At 45.6% G+C, this 22,498-nt stretch overlaps 1 protein-coding gene across 1 annotated transcript; it reads right to left on the reverse strand.

Moving 5' to 3' along the window:
- Nucleotides 1–316: 316 nt before the first annotated feature.
- On the reverse strand, nt 317–9,282 carry LOC123190179 (myosin-2 heavy chain). Its single transcript, XM_044602778.1, has 8 exons — nt 9,050–9,282; nt 7,822–7,920; nt 2,749–7,122; nt 2,412–2,636; nt 2,132–2,290; nt 1,686–1,844; nt 1,031–1,177; nt 317–940 (listed from the first exon to the last, which is right to left on the reverse strand). The coding sequence occupies exons 2-8, from the start codon at nt 7,891–7,893 to the stop codon at nt 719–721; spliced, it is 5,358 nt and encodes a 1,785-aa protein (XP_044458713.1). The 5' UTR covers nt 7,894–7,920; nt 9,050–9,282; the 3' UTR covers nt 317–718.
- Between the last annotated feature and the right edge of the window lie 13,216 nt (nt 9,283–22,498).

Here is a 22,498-nt window from a genome sequence, read left to right on the forward strand (position 1 = left end):
TGGCCTGGGCGCTTTCACCTGTATGACCAGATCCATTCGCCCGTATGGCCTCCAAATGCCACTGAAGCAGAATCTGCAAATACATCACCCCGCATGCGGTTACAGATACGGTAAATAAACGAGTGGCCCGTATCATATGGCAAGAAAGTAATGAATGGTAGGGGCTGAAACCCATCTGATCAAACGAGCAAATAAACAAGTGGATAAACCCATCTGAAAATACAGTGGATAAACGAGCCACTTCTTGCCAACCAACAACCCAGATATATATAGATCAAAAACACTGGAGCGATTCTACAGCATATGACACAGCATATACTCGACCATATGAACAAATTAATATTTCTGACGGACTAACTTTTTACAGAGAGAGAGGGAGGGAGATGTAGATACAAGCCCACCGACAGCAAACACCAAATTGCATGCATATGGCCTTATGCATGCCAAGGGTAGGAAACTAGGAATGAACAAAAATCAAATTCCCACCCCCCTTAACCCAAAAGAAAAATTATAGGGAGAACTCGCCAATAAGAAGCTTCCGGATCCCTGACTTTCTCCCTGAAAGCCATCAGTCCGTTCAATTGCAATCCACCAAACCAAGCAAGCTATGCGCTGTTCAGCTAGAGTAGTAGTTCAGGTTCATGGGAAGCAACAGTTTTTAGCTGTTCACAATGGGATTTTCCCATAGGGCACCAGCAGGAACTTCACAAGAGCGGCACTAGTATCGCCTTCCGAGGAACATGCCGATGACCACGGACAGCAGGGCGACGCCCAGGATGAACTTGAAGGCCATGATGCCGGAGGGCTCCCGCAGTTGTTGCTGCGCCGGGTTCGCAGAGGCCGTGCTAGGAGCCTGAGATATGTCACGCTGTTTGTTTTGCGGTGCCAACGTGTCCAGGCTGAATTCTCGGGATCTCGTTGATGCCACTGCATCCTTTGCCTGCAAAAAAGATGATTGTTGTTAATTGCTGATAACTACTGATCAGGGTACTCAAGATATTTCAGAGCATCTTTTTTCCTGTTTGCTTGCCTGTTCTTCAGATTTGGAATAAGCAAGCTGCAACTTCTGCTCAAGGTCCTGTACCTTCTTCTCCATTTCAGCACTCTTGCTCACATTTTGGGTCAGCTTGTTGAGCTGTGTATTGACCAGAGCGAGTTTCTCACTCTCCTCTGCAACCTGAAAAAAACCCGCATAAATCAATACATGAGAAAAAAAATTGTAGACATATACTTATAAACTGTCTATAAATTGTCAAAGCAGCAGGAGGACTAGAAGTCCAATGGCGAAGCAAATTTTCTAATGTGAAGTATGGGGGTATTGTGTGAATCTATCAGCTTTTTATCATCAAGAATCTGCAAGTTTGACTACTACAAAGATTGAAAAGGCTATTTGTGCTAATTTAAGCAAGTTCTGTAATCGTGCGAGGCAATGCATTTTCTATTCATGTTCCCTCATTCCATTATCATGCAAGCCTTCAATCATGATGCTTCTGTTCTCAATGAGAGAAAGCCGAGCAATAAGCCAGATGCCCCAGAACAAAGCAGGCTTCAACATTTAAGGATTTGAAGGCAAATAACAAATGGATTTTATCATGCTGCCCTTGATCTTGGATCCATAACACCCTTCGCATGTAACAGGCGAACTAGTATTATAGCACCAAATGCATACTCAGATCAAATCAAACCTTGTTCTCGTAATGGATCTCAGCTTCTTGCAGCTGTTGATTAAGAGCTGATACTTGTACTTCCAGCTCTGCAGCATGTTTTTGTGCAGCTTCTAGTTGATCCGTTGAATACGTCTTAAACGCATCCCACTTTATCTCCCTCACTGAAGCTTGCTCTTCCTGCCAAAACAAAGGTTTTTCATGTCAAGATTGATTCAAGCAACAACCAAATTTTGAAAAAAGAAGTGTCAAATTATTTGGAATCAATTAAGTCAACAACTTCACTATATGTCAACAACATGGCCATACACAGAGGCAACTGCCTATCTGCCATCAATTTCTGATGGTACCAGTTGAGCAGATAGGGTTGACAGTAAGAAAATGATGGATCCAGCAATTCCTTTGTATTTAGCATGCTTGACAGTAATAGCTGTTTTATTAGGAAAATAGTTATGACGCCAATTTACCTGGTTAGCTATGGTACGGTAAGCAGCCTCCAGTTCCTTCCTAACTTCCAGCAATTGTTGCTCCAACTGATCTTTTTCATGGACTAAGTTTGCATGCTCCTGCATCTTGCTTGTAAGTGCTTCATTCTTTTCAGTTGTTTCAACTTGCATGGTCTGGATCTGAAAATATTTGAAAAATTATACAGATAGTACTTCGAAAGTAGGACCAATTGCCCTAATGTAAAGCTTGGTCAATAAAATGTAGCCAAAATAGTTTAGAGGGAGATAAATAACAAGATACCTCCTCCATGTATTTTAGCTCAGACACTGTAATTTGTCTCTCAAGTTTTGAAATATGCAATTCTTTTTCAGACTTCTCCAAATTCATTTGCTCCTCCAATTTGGCTACAGCTTCATCAAGCTCCCGCTTTACAGTTTCATATTTGTCATTTAACATCTGCTTCTCTTCCAGTGTGCTTTGGTACTTGCTCGCCAGTTCTTCCTGCTCTTCCAGAGTAGAAGATACCTGAAAATGTTTCATCTTGGTAAGAGCTATGTAATGGTATAAGAAATATATGGAAGTGAAGACGGGTAAGCAGCAGTAAGCCGAGAACAACAAAAATAGAACTCTTAATCACCTGGCTTTCGAGCTCTTCCTTGCGTTGAATCATGCCATTGAGTGTTTTTCGCAATGAATGAATCTCTTCCGACACCCCCTGCTTTTCTGCTACTGCAGCAGCAAGTGTCATCTGTAATTCATTCAGCTTGTTCTGATGTACTTCCAATTCCTCATTCAAACTACTATTTGCAGTAATCAAGTTTTCTTTCTCTGTCTGGAAAAGTTCAACCTTGTTTTGTGTTTCTGCAAGTTGTACTTCTAGGCTCTTAAGTTTGTGCACAACTTCATCAAATTTAACCTTATGATTTTCTTCATTGGCAGCAGCTTCCGTTGCCTGCTCTTCATAATATCCCAACTCAATCTCGAGAGCATCCAGCTTCTTGCTCAAGTCTTTAACTTCAGCTTCTTTCTGGGTTATTGTCTCGAGGGCTTCATGCAATTTAGCTTCAGTTTCACCAATCTTTGATTCAGCTGCAGAGTGGAGTTCCAAGTTTCTTGTGTGCACCTCTGTCAGGTTTGTGATTGTTCCCTCATGAGCAGCTAGCTTCTCTACAGCTTCTTCCTTTTCAGCATGAGTAGCACTAAACCGTTCCTGTAACTCATCATACATGGCCACCTTAGCAAACACTTCCCCTTCTAGGTGCTCATTCTTATCAGCCAGTTTTCCATTCTCAGCTTCAAGAGAAACCAGCTTTTCCTTGAGGTCTGTAACTTCAGCTTCTTTATTTGCAATTGTCTCAAGAGCTTCGTGCAGTTGACTCTCAATTTCCGCATACCTCGATTCAGCAGCAGACTGGAGCTCCAAGCCCTTTGAAAGCTCTTCTGTCAAATGTTTTATTGTTTCCTCATGAACAGCCAGCTTCTCTGCAGCTTCTTCTTTCTCAGAACTCGCAGACACAAATTTCTCCTGCAGCTCATCAACTATGACCAGCTTAGCACTGATTTCCTGCTTCAAGGCTTCATTCACATGCATCAAACTTTCAGTCTCAGACTGAACTGCAATCAGCCTCTCATTCAAATCTTTAATTTCCGAATCTTTCTGTGCTATTGTCTCATGAGCTTCACGCATTTGAGCTTCAACTTCTGCATTCTTTGATTCAGCTGCAGATTGAAGTTCTAAGCCTCTACTGTGTACCTCAGTCAAATGTTCTATCGTTCTTCCATGCTCAGCTAGCTTTGTAACAACATCTTCCTTTTCAGCATGAGTAGAGTTAAACTGCTCTTGCAGTTCATGAAGCACGGCTAGCTTAGCATCAAGTTCATCTTTCAGAGCCTGATTTGCTGCACCCATGGCTGTGCTCTCAGCCAATGCCTCTTCAGCCTTTGACTCAGCACTGGAGAGCTTGGTCTTGAGTTCCTCAATGGTGGTCTCATGAGTAGCGATCTCATTTTCAAAGGCTTCGAGCTCCACCTTCATGGATTCCACCTCTTCAGTGGCACCAGCTGCTTTTGCTTCATAAGATGCCACTTGTTCCTCGGCCAACTTCAACTTTTCAGACAGTTGCTGACAATCCGTCTCCTTCTGACTCAAGTTGTCCCCTACTTGCTGGAGCTTCTTCTCTGTATCTTCAAGTAAAGACTGGTACAGAGATTCCAGATCAATTTTCTTGGAAGTGGCATGTTCTAGTGCCCTCCCACTGTGCTCAAGCTGCTCCTCTGCAGATTTAAGCTTGTCAAGTACTGAGCTTTCTCTAACACCCAGTGCCTGAAGATCATTCTCCACCTCTTCCATTTTACCCCGGGCAGATTCTAGATCAGCCTGTAAAGTCTGGACCTGCTTCTCGGCTTCCAAATGCGCTGTGGTGGCCTTGTTTGACAATTCTTCATACTTCTCCTTCTCCTCATTAGCTTGAGCCAACTTCCCTGACAACTCATCCTCTTTTTGGTTTGCTTCTGCTAATAAAGCCTCGAGACTTGCTGATTTCTCCTTGTATGCTTCACCTTCCCCAGAAAGTTCATCAACCTTCACACGGAAACCATTGCATTCATCTGTCACGTCTTTAAGCTCTTGCTCAAGATCTGTGCTCTTCTTCTCGGCAGATGCTAGCTTTGACTCAAACTCAGTAAGCTGCAACTTCAGACCTTCTTCAGCAGCACTTAATTCCTGAACTTGAGTTTCAAGCTCTGCGGTCCTCTGCATTGCAGACTCTGCAGCTGTTTTGGATTCAGTGTGAAGATCACTAAGAGATTTCAAATTCAGTTCTAGCTCCTCTTTGTGCGAGTGTGCATCAGAGAGAAGTGACCTTGTTTTGCTATGATCATCCCCAACCTCGCTTAACTGGGACTCCAACTGCATGCACATGTCATTCTTATTGGACAGTTGCAGGTTAAGATCAGCAATGGTGTTCTCGCCACTTTCTTTTTCTTCTGTCAGTTTTGCCAACAATTCTTCTAAATCAAGCACCTTCAATTCTTGACTCTGCACCCTCTCTTCGATAACTTGCTTTTCCTGCAACTGTTCTTGAAGTTTTACTTCATACTCTGCTGTTAGCTCCTCAAGTTTCTTCTTTTCTTCGGTGATTTGAATCAGTGAGTCCATAAGATCTTTCTCCTTTCCACTTGCAGCTTCCATCACAGCTTCAAGACTAGCTGATTTTGTCTGGTAAGCTTCTACATCATCAGAAAGGTGGGAAACCTTGCTTCTGTACTGTTCTAGTTCTGCTTCAACCTCCTTGAACTTCGCTTGTGTGGCTTCAAGTTCCTGCTCCAGCTCCTGTCTTCGGGAGTGTGCACCATCAGCATCAGACTTTGATGTATGAAGCAAACTCGCCAGTTCAATACTTCTTTCGTGAACGGAATGAGCTTGTTCTTGATGCTGTGAGAATCTGTCAGTCAGATCCTTGACTTCTTCTTCAAGTAGAAGAGTTTTAGATGCCGAGGAATCCAGAGAAGATTGCAATTCATTCATCTTCTCCTTGTATGCCTCTGCATTGTTCACTGCTTCTTCAAACTGCTTTTCTTTTTCTGCTGAAGAAGCTGCTTCTTGTTGGACCTGCTCTTCCAGCAACTTTACTTGTTCACTTGAAGTGGCTAATTTACTCTCAGATTCACTGAGCCGTTGCTCAAGATCAGAGCATTTCTTCTCCGCAACTTTCACATTCATGCTAGCCTCTTCCAGATGCGACTTCAAAGCCTCTTCAGCTGCATGTAGTGCCTGAATCTGTGCTTCAAGTTCAAGAATCTTCCCGTTTGCATCTTCAGCAACAGCTTTGGACTCACCATGCTGCTCATTGATAGATTTCAGATTTACCTCCAGTTCTTCTTTATGCGACAATGCTTCTGACAGGAGCAACTGTGCTTTAGCATGCTCCTCTTCAGCCTGACGTAGCATGGAGTCTCTCTCTGATAGTTTTGATTCAGCGTCAACTAGAGTCCCTTTGAGAGTTTCATGTTCATCCTTTAATTCATCGAGCCCAGACTGCAGGTTGAGTATCTGCGACTGTTGCTTCTCCAATGTAGCTTCACTTGTCTCTTTTTCCTTCACATGCTCTTCCAGTTTTATCTCCATTTCTTGCAAACTCAGAAGCTTCGCTTGTAACTCTTCATTCACGGTGGCAAGTTCAGTCTCTAGTTTAAGGCTCTTTTCCTTCAAAGATTCTTCAGATGAACAATGGAGACTCAACTCTTCAGTGAGCTTACTGATGTCAGCATCCTGCGAGGCAAGCTTCTGCTCCAAATCATCCACTTGTGATTTTGACAGTTCAAGTGCTTCTTGCACCATCTTGAATTGTGACATTGTGGTATTCAGTGATTCTTCTACTTGCTGATGGTCAACAGCCTTATCCTGATGTCCCTTTATCTCTTCCTGAAGATTGTTAATCTGGTTTTCCATCTCTTTCATGTTCAACTGAGCCATTTCCAGCATCTTATCAAGTTCCGCAGCCCTTTTCGCCTCCTGTGCAGCATGCAAGCTCCTTTCATCCTTCAGCTCTTCAAGTTTGTGGAGCTTATCAGCTGATGAACTTAACTCAGCCTCAATTTCTTGAATCCTCTGTTTCGAGATTTCAAGCTCAGACCCCAGCTCGCTCAGTGATTGTGTTGCATCAGCCAGCTCTTTATCCTTCTCAGTGAGAGACCTCTGTGCTTCTTGTAGGGAATTGTATTGCACTGTCTGCTTATTTTCTGCTTCTGTCATGTCCTTCATCAATTTTTCCTTTTCAGATTCAAGCTCTTCAATGCGCATTGATAGTACTTTCAGTCTTTCTGTTTCTTGGTTGAAGGTGGCAGATTCTGAAGTTTTTTCATCCTCTTTGGGACTTGCCTTTGTCAAAGGTGAGACATCATCTACCAGCTCAAAACCATCGGATCCTGTTCCATCATCATCATCATTGGGTGTTTCCTTCACATGCAGATTCGAATTCCCGTTTACTAATTTTTCTTTGTCATCGTGTACCTAAGACATTGGCATTGTCAGAATACATTGGCATATTTGGAATTTCAAATCTAATAATAACCAAGTCATCATTGAAAAATAAAGTCCTCATTGAAAGAAAAGTACTATTGCAACCATGAGATTCTATTAATCTTGAGACTTCAAGCATTTGTTTTCATCGAGATTTTTCTATTCTCCACACTCCGCATTTTTTTCAATGCAGTAGATGCAAAAATTTAGAACATTGGTCTGAAAGTTATGCTGATCATTGACACCACACAACAATTCTCAATACTAAATGTGATAGTATAGTAAAACATAAATGTTTTTTCGTGCCTGCCAATTATCATCGACCACAGATTCTACATATTCAAATGTTTCTTTTTATGAAAGGGGTCACTTGGCCCCCGTTTTCATTACAGAAAATGGCATATTCAAATGAATGATATTCAAGTACTAGCAGTGACCAATGTATGAATTGACAAATGACTAAAGTACTGAAGACAACAATATATTTCAGTCACCCAGCCAAAACATGCTCAGAAACTACACTTTTTCTTATCTTTTTTGGCATCAAGAAGTATTGGACGCCAAATAACAAAACTGAGCATGAATAAAACATATTAAGAAAGTAACAAGATATGCACACATCACTCATTTCTGTAAGTACGCTGGAATCTCGAACATGCACTAGACTTCATGGATGAATGTTCTCCTTACCAGAATCGTATCAGGCGACTTAAGACTGGTCGTCTCCCCAGAGCTTACTTGCGCCGCCTGTTCTGCTTCCATCTCGGGCCACTAGCTTAGTATTCGTTTCTGCCATTCACAACAAGAAAATACTGGCATCAAATACTCACATCATCAATGAGTATACAGGCATCAAGATAATGTGTAATGATGATGTAACCCACAAATGGGATCCAATCAACGCGAGCCAAAAAGGGTGCAACAGTCTCCCAAAAACAGGCTGAGTGGGGGTAAAGTAAACAATTGATTTTGTGTACAGACTACTTCACTACAGACTGGACACAGAGGAAAGGCGACAGCTCGGATCCAACTATTCGTTGTTATTTTGGCAAAAGCAAACACAATGATATCGTAAAGAATTTCATGATCTCTTCTTCCTGTATACATAGCCTACCACCTACCAGTCAAAGGCAGTACCAACTCCACACAAGGCCAATCAGGACCAGAATTATGCTACACGCACAAGGATCCGATCCGATCGATCAACAAGTGGCCGTCTAAGTATATATTTTTTTCTCTCCCAAAACTCTGATCCGAGCTCACACTGAATTTTGCAGAACAAGCGGCTCCCAGCCTACCGAACGCAATATCCACCAAATAGTCCAGCAACCGAGCCAGAAAAAGGCAAAAGACAAAAACGACAATTGGTGCCCACCAACCAGCCCTCCCTCCCACGGTCGCCGCCCCCTCCTCCTACCCCGAGCAGGGACGTGCCATCCGCAGCACCTCAAAGTCAAAAAAAAAATCCCGATCGATCGGACGCCCACAGCCTGATCGAAACAGCACGGTCCTCATCCACAGCAACAAACCCACCACCCTCCGCCCCGCCGCGAGCAGACGGGCGGCTGGCTCCGAGCGAAATCGTGTGCGGGAGCCGACCGAAATGGCGAAAGCAGAGGCGGGCAGCGGAGCAGCCGGAGGCGGCAGAATCGGAGCGATAATTTAAAAAAAAAAACTCCCCCAATCCACTCCGCGGGCGGCGACTCAGTTCAGGCGCCGGAAGGCGCCGCTCCAGAGGTGGAGGTCGGATCAAATGGCGTAACCAGTGCCTCCCCTCCCGCCGAGAACCAGCGGATCGCCGACGGGCCGTCGCTCGACAGACGCGATCAGATTCAAAAAGAAAAAAGAAAAAAAAACAGAGAGAACAAACACCGGAAAAATTACGCTCGCTAGTTAACCAGAATGAACAGGAGCTCACCTCGGATCGGGTGGCCGACGGAAGCTCCCGGCGGCCGAGATCCTCGCCCGTCTCTGCCTTTTCCGGCGGCCGTATCAGGCGGCCGCGGAGCAGACGCCGCGGCCAAATCAGCGAGGAAGTTCGAGAAAGAGAGGGGGAGATTGGAGCAGTGGGAGGGGGGAGAGAATCTTTTTTAATCTGGTTGGGGTTTTTGGGAAGCGCGTTGTATTTGCTCCTTCGTGGAGGGGTTTATATCTGCCTGCATACGTGCCGCTGAGTTGGCCTGGGCCCCGCCAATAAAGCCGGCGGGGGTTGCTAGCCTCACCGACCCCGTGCGCTCACCTCCCTCACGCTCGCTGCCCGGTGGGCCCCGGACTGCCTGGCCCCGCGCGTCGGTGGACGAGAGGGGATCAACCCGTGGGCGGCGGGATTACCGGGACGACACTCCGCGCGCAACAGCCTGCGCCCTGCGCGTGTTGGGGCCTTGCGGGCGGCGTTCTCGGGAGGGAGGGAATTTTGCAACGAGATCCCCCTGATGAAGCGTAAAAACTTCGCTGTTAGCCGCGGCCAGCGGAAGGTTTTGAGAAATCTCCGCCACCTTTTTCTTAATCTACCTTATTTACCGGCCAAAGAGTCGCAAGCACATTCAAACATCCATAAGAGTCTAGTCGCCCGTGTAGAAACGCACATTCAAATTCCTCTCGCTTTTCACCGTCGTCCACACTCCTGGGACCAACCAAAACGAAATCAAGCACACCAAGTCAGCAGCTCAATCGGTAAAAATAAACGCCAAGTCATTTTCGCATCCCCGCATCAAAGCCGTTTCCTTTCGGAGGACCGATTCTCCTTTGATGCTAGAGGTGTTTATCATCACGCTTTCCCTGATAGAAACTCACAATAACTCGGCGCACCGATAATGCACTCCTCCAAACTAAAAAAGTACTTCCACCGTGCACGTCTTTGTGGTTTTGGGCTACCTTGCAAGCTAATCCCTCCGTTCGTCCGCAAACAAGAACCTGCTATCGTTTTCATGTTGCCTCATGGCTTTGCCACCGTGATAGTGTTTCTCTCTTTGTCCTGATCACGCGAGTACAACCAATTGTTTTGGCAGTTCATTATATTTTGCACCGACATTTGTTCTCTATGTACTATGCCAGCTTTCTCTTTGCATCCGTGTGTTCACAAAGAAGATTAGTGTGTGTGCGTGTTGTAAGCGTCTGCTTTTGTACTGTGTTTCTCAACAAAACTTCTCTTAGTGATGACACGTAAGATATTTGTTGAGTTTTTTTCTTTTCACAAAGACCGGACTAGCCTGATATTGTCGATGACAGTTGGAATATTTTATACACGTGTCCCTAAGGACCAGATCCACGGAGTCGCATTTCATCGCTGCTGGACCCTTGAATAGATTTACAAAGCCTGAATGACACGCATTTTTGCTGCATTGTACGCAAGGTGAGAAACTCTAACCTCGCCGCCCCGAGGAGCCGACAAGAATATATGCCCGTGCTCCATTGAATCCGTTCCCGACAGAAAAATCGAGGAGGATCGGATCCCAAAAGACTGACTCGAATATGAAGCGCCACCATCGGCCTGAGTGCCACCCCTGCAAGGACTAAAACCATAACCTATAAACTAGTCGGAGTCCAGGCACCGAGATGCCCCTCCTCGCCACCTGTCACAAGAGAGATAGACAAATAGGAGGCGAATCCACGGGCTTGTCAATGGAGATCGAGGGGAGGAATACTTGACCCAAGTCGCCTTCGTGAGAGGGGAAGAAAAGAGTCGCACACATGTCTGTAATATTGAGCGATGAATAATAAAAAGAAAATAGCAGTGTGTCTCATTTTAATTATGAGATAACCTTTTAGCGCTTTAGATAACACTAGTATAACGCCCGTGCGTTGCCACGGGCTCTTTAAAATTTATAATCAGTATCTTTCATTTATCATCCCCTCATATTGGGTGATTATGGGGTGCTCTAATTAGAAACACAACAATCAAATATTAGGAAATTTCACCGAACGAACAACAACGAATAATACGATATCTATCAAACAAATAAAATGAGGTCATATTTTTGGTCCGTCATGCACTTCTGTTGAAAAGTGCCTATCCCTTTTAGAATCGACTTCGTGCTCAAAAGAACTCAAACTCCTATCCAATCTCGACTTCGTGCTCTTCCACTTCCATTGATAAAGATGGGACGTCAAGGGTTTCATCATGATGACCTCGAGCAGCCGCCGACATCCCTCCCCACATCTACCCCTACCCCCTGCTGCCGCTTGCACTGTCCTTGCTCCTCGAGGAAGCTAGGGACACAATGTTCTCTAGGATGGGCATGACCAGATCCACGAGGAGGCCACATTCTTCCATGGGAATCCAATCAAGCACACCACCCTCCGCAACCATCCAATCCCGGCCTAACAAAGTCAAGACCCGCCATCGATCCACAAATCAGGCTTGCCGCATCCAGGTTCACTGCAAGTCTGCGACGAGTCTGTAGTCGACATCTTGACTTTGGCTATCCCCACGGAAGAATCATCGGATCCTGCTTACTTTTACCATCACTTCGTCTCTTCCCAAGGCAGCGACACCACCCAGCCAATTACCACCACCACTTGCGGCTTGCCTACATAAAATCATGAGAAATCCCCACGGCGGTGCTGTAAGATCACCTTGGCGACCTCGACAGTGACCGACTGGTCTAAGATCTAAGCTAGCCGCTCTTTGTAGAAACCAATAGAAGTAGGCATGTGACTCAGATTTGTTCTTTGGTGTGCATGCGTTTCTTGCTGCCCACCAGCTCTTGTCTACAACTCGCCTATCTCTGTACCAGCTCTTGGTCTACAACTCGCCTATCTCCATGCTCGAGACGACCAAGCTCGATGCGCAAGCCGCATACGTCTGCTAGAGCTATATCCAGACCCTATGATTTTTGGGTCACTGGCACTATGGGTGCCAGGACCGGAGTCGCCCTCATCCACCAAGTGGATCAAGGAGGCCCACCACCTAGACTCTACATCGCAATATTTTGTGTTTTCCTATAAAAAGTAAAGAACCTTCTCTAATAAACGTAAATATAACATTTTGGTTTTATAGTCTTATCTTTCCTACACTCCAATACCAGAAGGATTTCTTGGTTTTATTTAATGACCTTCTTGAATGTCATTCACTTAGAAAGGTAGTAATACAATCTGTGATATTAAGGCAAATTATTAGTCATATTAAAGTGCAAAAGGCCCTATAGGAGTCAAAGCATGACTTTTATGGTTATACTGTAATTTGCAAGATCTGAGATTTATGCAAGTGTGCAATTAGAGAAGAGCCAATTAAATAGATTTTCACATTCAGAATAGTACGATTAGCAGTAGCACTTCAATTTTTTCATGTTTGATCAGCTTGCTAGGTGGTTATCACTAAGCATGTTGGAACGATGAGCATAACCTAACTTAGTTCAGTACGTGTTGCTGCAAATTAGTTCAGTACGTACGAAGCTGTTGCTAATTTCAATGCCAGGCTGTTGCAAGTTTCTAATGAAAAAGTACTTCAGGTCAAAGGTCAGGGAATATACACTTTTGTTATCATGGTTGTTTCCTTATAGTGAACAACTTTGATCACCACTTCAGCAGCTACTATCTATAAGAAGACATTAGCTAAGTAGATATAGGCAAAGAAAGCATGTAGGCAAAACCAGAATTAAAAACATCCTTCTCAATGGAGCTCGTGCAGTTCGGAAGACCCTAATCATCGATGAGGGACCCCTCCGATGGTAGCATGGCGTGACAATTGCCGTCAATGACGACACCCAAAGTACCTTGCATAATCCATCGATCCAGTTCGAAACAATCAAGCACATACCTTGCAAAGTGATGTGGATCTGAAGCAGAGGTGGGAAGGTAAAGGCTTAGGTGAGGTGAGGTAGAATGAGACGTTGATATAAACGTGCACGCATGAGAATAAGGCGGTGCCCAGGATGGATCTCCATCGGAGGAGGCCGGATCCGCTGGGGAGGAGGTCGCTGTAGTACCTGCCATCTGTGCGATGGATCACGGGGCTGGCAGGCAGGGGAAGGGGATATGAGGGAGCGGGTGGGCTAGAGCGCAGATGGCGGGTGCCCCCGACGACGGCTGGGAAGGATGGTGGAGGAGGTGGATGAGGATGGCGGCGGCGGCTGCGGTTGCGCCTCGTCCGCAACCGTGCTGGTGGTGGTCGATGCGAGAGTCGGATGGCGTCGGCCAGAATCAGGCAGGGGCGACAAAGATTTAGAGGAGAGAGAGAATGGAGGCGATGAGCGATGGGAGGAAGGGCCACCGGCGATTGGGGTGGCCTCAGATCCGCCCTCCGTGGCCGCCTATTTCATAGGACGAACACCCGTGCTCACCGTCGGGCTCGCCTTCGGCCGCTGCCTCGCCGACATTCACGACGTAGAGCCCCTTCCTTCGATCCCATTTGCCAGGGAGGCAGCGCCATCCTTCATCATAGAGAACGAGTCCACACTGAGATCCCAACCAGGTCGTGATTGCGCCTCCCCAAACCGCAGCGGCACATCCCACTCCGTCAACGACCAACCTATATGAGGCGGAGGGTCAGTGTAGGACGCGAGCGCCGTCACCATGGACGTGGGGGACGCCGTAGGTGGGAAGGAGGCGGCGACGGCGTCTGTGTCAGGAAGATCGCACGACGGTGGCGGCGTTTACTCGAGGGGGTCGAGAGGAGCTGCGTTTGGTGCCGGGTGGGTTCTTTGGTGCGTGCGTGGGGCTGGAGATTGTGATAGGTGATCAGGTGAGGGCGTGCCATACCTGGATCGATAGCCTTACCATACCTGGTGGTAATTTAAATTTATTACCATATTCGATATTTCCCGAGTTATGGCCTTACCATACCTGGATTGATAGCCTTTGGGGTAATTTAAATTTATTACCATATAATTACCATATTCAAAATTTTCTGAGTTATGACCTTACCATACCTGGATTGATTTATTACTATACGTGGATTAATTATGATTTATTACTATATGATTTATTACTATACGTGGATAGTCTTACCATACCTAGTGGTAATTTAAATTTATTACCATATTCGATATTTCCCGAGTTATTGCCTTACCATACCTGGATTGATAGCCTTTGGGGTAATTTAAATTTATTACCATATTCAATATTTCCCGATTTATGGCCTTACCATACCTAGATTGATAGCCTTTGGGGTAATTTAAATTTATTACCATATTTAAAATTTCCTGAGTTATGACCTTACCATACCTGGATTGATTTATTACTATACGTGGATTAATTATGATTTATTACTATATGATTTATTACTATACGTGGATAGCCTTACCATACCTGGTAGTAATTTAAATTTATTACCATATTCGATATTTCCCGAGTTATGGCCTTACCATATCTGGATTGGTAGCCTTTGGGGTAATTTAAATTTATTACCATATAATTGCCATATTCAAAATTTCCTGAGTTATGACCTTACCATACCTGGATTGATTTATTACTATACATGAATTAATTATGATTGATTACCATAAATACGTTGGGTATTGCCGGTCAGACGAGAAAAGAGAAAAACCGGTGGGAGGGGCTGGTGGGAGGTGGGACGAAGAAAAACCGGTTGAAAATAAACCGGTTGAAAATAAACCGGTTGAAAGTGGGGGGACTATTCAACCAATTCGTCCATTAGGAGTAGAGATGTTTATCCATTTCGACTACAAAGCCATATCCTGTACCACATTTTATTTTATTTCAATCGTACATAGCATGTAGGTAGGCAAAAAATTCTATACTAGACATAATTCTAAGAGACAATTCATTGTACAACGCATGAATTGAGAGAAAATTGTCTTCTCAAACCACTATACATCCCCAAAAAGATTGTTCCATTTCGTGGTACTACCTCTTTCCGGTTTATTAGCCCTGTATGTATCCCTAGGACAATTTAACCACACAAGTAATATATCCCAAAATTTATACCGCTGAAAAATACATCATTTGAAGTTTCTAATGATATATTTCTTGTGATATATAAATTGTTCTATGTTGGTTAAATTGTTAATATATGGTTACATACAGGCTTAATAAACCAGAAAGGAGGTAGGATTCACCAGAGCAATCTTTATTTAATTTGCTGGAGATGTCAAGCCGGACTCTCCTAGTCCATGAATATTCTACAGGAGAACTTTTCCGTGCCGTGGGCAAATGTGGATGCCCTGGAAAAAATAGAAGATTCTTGATGACTTCATCCAACAGGGGGGGCGATGCATGAATGCAGAATGAAAACTGGGCTAGCGTTAACACCAAACCATTTCAATGATATAATCGTATTTATGCCATGTAAGCACCGCAGATAATCTTCGTGTCAACATCATGCGTGCAAGATATGGAAGTCATTATCCTAAAGCGGACCACAGGATTATTTTTTTCAAAGTTTCAGGTTGATAAGGTTTGCCCACCTTAAAATTATGGAGTACTCCTACCACTACTACCAGTAGTGTGCAAGGCTGGCACACCATACAAGAGAAAAGAAAAAAAAATGATTTTGAGCGACGGCAAGGCACAGACCAGAGCTGGCCCGGCAAAGCCCAGCCACAAGCTCAATCAAATTAAGGACGCCGATAAGTGCCACACGTGTGGGTGTTAGAGAGGCTGCCCACACATTTTGTGTGGTGTATAAGAAGAACAGCGCACACACTCACGTGTTCGCAAAAAATGTAATGCCCACACACCTTTTTCCCCTCCCGATCCCTCTCACACGCGTGTGTGTGGACGAAATAGATAACGACCACACGCCCCGTACGTCAGGCCTCGTACCTCGTGGTCCCGCACGCCCGCGTGACAGTCACCGCGCATCCCGCAGTTGCCATGGTTCAGACCCTCGTCCATGTTCGTTAAACTGCAGTTGCCATGTCGCTGAACTTCGGTTGCCATGTCGTACAATTACAGTTGCCATGGTTGCTCAACTACAGTTGCCATGTATGGTCTGATCTACTGCAGTTGTCATGATTTTTAAAACTTTAGGAGTTGCCACCCATTAAACATTAGGCAGTTGTCATGTAGCACTACAAGAAGGCATGTCAAAAAAACATGTTTGGATAAAAGAGAGAGTTGCCATGTGCTCACAAGCATGTTAGGGCAGTTGCCATGTAAAAGAAAGAGTTGCCATTTACTTACGTGCACGCTACGGCAATTGCCATGTACCATGCAAAAACACATGGCAACTCGGATAAAAAGTGTTGCCATCTGCTTACAAGCAAAGCTAGGGCAGTTGCCATATACCTGCAGAAACACATGGCAACTGCCAGCTTTGGGTGTGGGTTAGGAGACGGGCGTGTGAGCAAAGTGATAAACGCCCACACACTAGCCCTCTCTGCGTGCGTGAAACTAGTGTGTGGGCGAATTGCTAAACGCCCACACACCAGCCACCCGTGTGGTAAAAAAAGAACTTGTGGGCGAGCGGATGAATGCCCACACACCAGCTTAGTCCTACGTGGCACATAAAAACTGTTAGAACGCGCCAAGATTCGTGCATAATTGGTTGGACGAGGATCCATACGTGTGGGCGAGTTGCCAGACGCCCACATGTGTGGGCGTTAACATTTTTGCAAATTAAAGGCAAGGAAATTGAAGGAGGACGATGATGATGGCTTTGGCTTTTGGTTTCTCTTTAGTAGGTCTCGCCGGGCCCGCCTTGCAGTGGGCGGCAGCTAATAAATCGGCCGTCCAAACCGACCCCAGCGACCTCTTTCGGCACGCCGAGCCGCTGACGCTGCCATTGCCTGCGTGTACTTGTCTCTGCCTGGTTAAGCAGGAGCTCAAAGTTGCAATTTGCAAAGAGAGATGGCATACTTAAGCAAGTCCGAAAGTTGTTGATGTTTGTTTAGTTACATTGCGTGGGGCCTTTCCTTGATTAACCTTTTTGTCCGCTTCTTGGAATGTTCAGATCTCACAGTGCTCTCCCATGTGATAAAACATAATTAGTGCTGGGGTAGATCCATAGTTCAGCACATCGTTAGCGTTAAGTTTTTTTTCATCAGAAAGTATATAGTAGCTACTCGAATTGCTTCAGTTGACAGTACCACACATGTGGGTTAGTACACTAATTGGCACTCAGGAGGGGTACAATTATTCAGCTGTACTCTGTACCCTGTGCCGCATCGACTCACGGCGTTTCAGAATCTTTGCACTGTTCCCCGATCTTGTTCTCTAATGGCAAGTTGAGATCTACGGCCTCCTCGAGCACCATGATACTGTATCATTATAATTCGTGATATAGTATGGGGAGGATGTTGGCACTGTTGGATCTGTCATGGGCATGGCGATTTGCGATCCTCTGTTGGCACTGTTGGCACTGTTGGCACTGTTGGTTGGTCCATGTGGGCTGTGGGCGCGCATCCGTGGTCGCGATCGGGGTGGAAAAGGCCCGAGACCAGCGCAATTATGCGAGCATCATTACACGCTCGATCGAATTGGTGTTATTAATTAACCATAAGTATGTATAATTGGCAGCTGCAGATTCTTGAGGCGCGGCGCGCTTGTGCGTGCGCGTTGGCCTTTCCAGGTGGTCTCGCGCTCACTCGGGCTGTATAGGTTGTCTGTGAGAATATGCCCGTTCCCTCGAGGTGCCGTTTTTTTCCCGGTGAGAGGACTTTTGGCAAACCACTCATCCCAATTTCATATCAAAGTCATCAACCAAGCGGGCTGGATTTTGACGGAATCTTGCTAAGCAAGGCCGGCTGGCTGGCTATGGTCCATGATGATGATGTTCAGACTTCGGACGCTTCTTTTATTTTTTTCAACCGCTGATCCCGTCAACAAACAGTCAAGCATTCATCTATCGTTGATTGTTTGTTTTAAGATAGCTATATATGTGGTACCCAATAGTTCATACGATTTCCAAAACATTTGCCGTGCTCACTTGTGGGCCCTCCCCGCCGTCCACCCGTTCTTTTCCTCGCCGTCTTGCCGTTAATCGGTGCTTATTATTTCCACGTCTTCCACCGAAAGGCTACGCGACTGCAAGTAGACGACGGCGGCGGCGTTCCGACAAGATGAGGCCGGTGCGTGGTATCCATGCTGACGTGGACGGCACCGCCTTTTCCCGGGCCAAGGCCACCGCCCACCCGACTTTCCAGCTGTGCCACGGGCCCGCCACCATGTGTACTTGGCTAGCCCTTGCCTGAGCGCGACCGTGGTCACACTGGCATGTGGGCACGCCGGCCGGCCTAGCCGTACCCTTGGCTATGTGAAGCGTTGAGGTTGCCGCCGTGGGGAGGTGACTGGACTCGGGAGGGAGGGACAGTCTTTCGTGCAGGGACCCGTCCACTGACAGTGGAGCCCGGTTGTTTTAAAATACGAAACCTCAAACCGGCCGTTGCTTTTGCTTTACCTACCGTTTCAACTTTCAACGACCTACGCTGTTTACCGGTTCAACGTTCCAACTTAGGCCTCCTTGGGTTGGAGGAATCTTGTAGGATTTCTAGAGGATAGGATTTTTGTAGAAATTTTTTTTATGAAGCCCTTTGATTTGTAGAAATGGATTTCTATTTCTATATAGGATATAAATCAATTCTTCACATTTTAAAGGGAAAAGAACATTTGCCTAGACTCAGGCCTCCTTTGATTCATAGGGTAGAAAAATCGTAGGAATAGGAAAGTCATAGGAAATGAGATGACATGTATTTCAAATCCTATGAGTAGGAATAGGAAAGGAGATGCCCTTTTATTCACATCATAGGATTTTTTTCCATTGAGTCTAGGCTAATGTTTATTTTCCTATGAAATGTGGAGGATAGGAAGAATTCCTCCATAGAAATAGGATTCCATTCCTACAAATCAAAGGGCTCTAAAGGAATTTTTCCTATAGAAATCTTATCCTATGAAATTCCTACAAGATTCCTCTAAACCAAAGGAGGCCTCAATGGAAAAAATCATATCCTATGAATCAAGTGACATCTCTTTTCCTATAGGAAGTGAGATGCATGCCACCTCACTTCCTATGATTTCCCTATTCCTATGATATTCCTACGCTATGAACCAAAGGAGGCCTTAGCTACCAGGCTACAACCCGGCGTTGTGTCAGTCTAATTCCTCCCTTGACCATTGGCCATTTTTTTTCTTGCCGGGACCCCTTGGCAATTGGCCATTTCTAACCGACCCCTTCTATTCCTCTAAGAAGGACCCGTGGGCATGGCGGCTCGAGGATGCGCCGACGGCCGAGTAAAACTTCTCTTCCTCTCTTCCTCTCCTATGTCTTCTCTTCTCCCCCTCGCCCCGCCGCCGACGAGTTCCACGCCCTTTCCTGTCGTCCGCTCTCCTCCCAATGGTTGGACGCGGTGGCCAGAGGTCCCTGCCGTAGATCCGCAGCACGGATCCGCGCCTCCATGCCCACGGGTCCTCGTCCGCCGGCGCATCCTCGAGCCGGCGGCGCTCGCCCCCATCGGCCGATTCGAGGATTTCCTGGAGCTCCCTCCCCCACGGTCGCCGACAAGGATCTACCTCGGCGCCCAACAACGCTCGTGGGGGACGTGGGTGGCGGAGACCACCGACCGTGGGGCCAACCAGCGGAGGTGGATCGGATTGTTCCACACGGCTGAGCTCCCGACCATGGAGTATGATATGTGGCATGTCCGGTACCATGGCCCCGCCGCCCCCATTGAACTACCCGTTCGGGGCGGCGCTAGTCCGCCTTGTCCCGCCGGAGCTGGTGGTGGTGAGCGCTCGGATGGCGTGGGAGGAACGAGAGGCTCGGGAACGCCTCGAGGCAAAGGCCGCCGTTGAGGGGTACATGGAGAACATCCGCCGGCAGCACCGGGAGGTCGTGGAGGCGGAGCAGGCAATATTCACCGTCAATGGTGGCGAAGTCATCGTCATCTCCGACGATGAGGAGGGCGGCGAGGAAGGGAGATTGACGTTGAGGAGTGGCGGAGCGTCTTCCCCGATGATGACGACGACGATGACACCGGCCTCGACCCAACTCTAACCGAGGGTGGCCTAGCGAGGAAGGATTGGCTCGACCTCCACTTCGGTCGTTGAATTTAAGTAGTTTTTAGTGTAGTTTAGTTTAAGTTTAATTTTGTGTTCAATGTTCGGTTGTGAAGACTATCGATGCAAGTTTCGGTTGAAATTAGATCGAATTTATGCAAATTTACATTTACTCCACTAAATTTAGGGGATCGACTAGAACCGACCAAAATTTAGTGAAGTATAAATACTCCACTAAGGTTTACCAGGCCGGATACTCCACTATTTCTTTGGGAACGGTTAGAAATCCCCTAGGAGCATGTTTAACACGGATTATCAAACGAACATTCATATATGCTTGATAAAGCTAATGAATATGCTAGAATTTTTACCTATCATGTAGGGGCTAATCCTATGAAAAAAATGTTCCTATGTCATCTAGTAATTATTAGAGTCCCTATTCTAACCATGAAGGTGCTCCCAATGGTTGCAATATAAATCACAACTGCCAAAGCCTTGAAGAGGCATTAAAGCAATTCACCATTACCAAGAAAAAAATGTTCTTTTATTGAACTTATTAATGCTCACAACTCATGCCTACGTCAAATGACTGGGAAAATGGGTAGTCTAATGTATGATGTGCAAAACTTTCAAGAAACAACTCGCAACATTGAAGTGCAAATTGCTAAGATGGATGGGAGTCACACTCTCATTATAGCCAAGTTTGCATGGAAGTTTGATTTGAATCCCGTGGAGTCACTAAACATGATGAATACCAACAAAGGCATGTCTGGAGCGAACTGGAATTCAAAGATACACCAACATTAGGCTACTCCATGGAGGATTTTGTCAAAATGATGAACTTGAAGATGACAAAGATGGAAGGCCAAGAAAAAAGAATATTGAGATTTCATAAATTTAGTTGCAATGCAAGTACAATAACATGATGAGGAGTATAGTAGGATGGTAGAGAAGCCCCCATTAAGCAACCAAACACATGAAGAAAATTATCAAGGTCAGCATATGTCTGAATCATATGAATACACTTCATGATTTGATATGTCAACATATGTCTGAATCATATGAATACACTTCAATGATATGTCTCCAATGTTATTATATTATAAATCTTGGATGTTTTATATAAATTTACAAGCAACTTTATATCATTTTTGTGACTAACCTCTTAACTTAGTGCACACTGTGAGTTGCTGTTTTTTTGCTTGTTTTTAACTTTGCAGAATATCAGTACCAAGCGAAGTCCAAATGCCACGAAACTTTTCAAAGATTTTTTTTCTGGCAATCAAAAACCCTGGAAGCTTCGGGAGGCCACGAGAAGACGAAGCAGTGGCCCACTAAGCACCAGGGCGTGCCAGTGCCCTGGTGGGTAGTGGAGCCCACAAGCCTCCATTTGACCTACTTTCGCCTCTATAAATACTCTAAAATCAGGAAACCTACGAGGGAGTCCACGAAATACTTTTTTTGCCGCCGCAAGTTCCAGAACCACGAGATCTAGTCTAGAGGCCTTTTCCAGCACTCTGCCGGAGGAGGAAACGATCACGGAGGGGTTCTTCATCATCCTTGCTGCCCCTTCGTGTTGGGAATCATTGCATGGAAAACAAAAAATTTCTACGCACACGCAATGATCTATCCATGGAGATGCATAGCAACGAGGATGAGAGTGTGTCTACGTACCCTCGTAGACCGTAAGCGGAAGCGTTTCACAACACGGTTGATCTAGTCGAACTTCTTTGCGCTTCAATCGATCAAGTACCGAACACACGACACCTCCATGTTCTGCACACGTTCAGCTCGGTGACGTCCCTCGCCTTCTTGATCAAGCAAGACATCGAGATAGTAGATGAGTTCCGTCAGCATGACGGTGCGGTGACGGTGATGGTGAAGTGATCTCCACAGGGCTTCGCCTAAGCACTACGAAAATATGACTGGGGGTGCAAACGGTGGCGGGGGGCACCACACACGGCTAGGCAATTGTCTGGTGTGTCCTAGGCACCCCCTCCCACATATATATATATATATATATATATATATATATATATATATATATATATATATATATATATATATATATATATATATATATATATATAGGTGGGAGGTGTTGGGGAACGTAGCATGCAATTTTAAAAAATTCCTACGATCACGCAAGATCTATTAGGAAATGCATAGCACTATGACAATATGATCGGAGGCGTAAATTGTGGAGGGGGTGCCGCACACGACTAGGAATCAATGTTGTGTGTTCTAGCGGTACCCCCCACATATATATAGGTGGGAGAGGGAGAGGGGCTGCAAGGGGCGCCCCAAGTAGGAGTAATCCTACTTGGGCGCGTCCTCCAAGTCGGCCTCCCCCCTTCCATATCCATCGGAGGTGGAAGGAAAGAGAGGGGGTGGGGAAGGAAAGGGGGAGGCCGAATCCTCCCCTTTCCTTCTTCCTTCCCTTCCTTTACTTCTCCTCCTATTAAGCCTATAG

The sequence above is a fragment of the Triticum aestivum genome, chromosome 2A, assembly GCF_018294505.1.
Source record: "Triticum aestivum cultivar Chinese Spring chromosome 2A, IWGSC CS RefSeq v2.1, whole genome shotgun sequence".
Classification (NCBI taxonomy): Eukaryota; Viridiplantae; Streptophyta; class Magnoliopsida; order Poales; family Poaceae; genus Triticum; species Triticum aestivum.

Bases quoted from the DNA above. Each gene is read 5' to 3' on its own strand.
- LOC123190179 (XM_044602778.1), bottom strand. From the start codon at position 7,893: ATGGAAGCAGAACAGGCGGCGCAAGTAAGCTCTGGGGAGACGACCAGT. The intron at 7,123-7,821 runs GTAAGGAGAACA...CCAATGTCTTAG, and splicing joins AGTCGCCTGATACGATTCTG to GTACACGATGACAAAGAAAA. The intron at 1,845-2,131 runs GTAAATTGGCGT...TTGTTTTGGCAG, and splicing joins ACCGTACCATAGCTAACCAG to GAAGAGCAAGCTTCAGTGAG.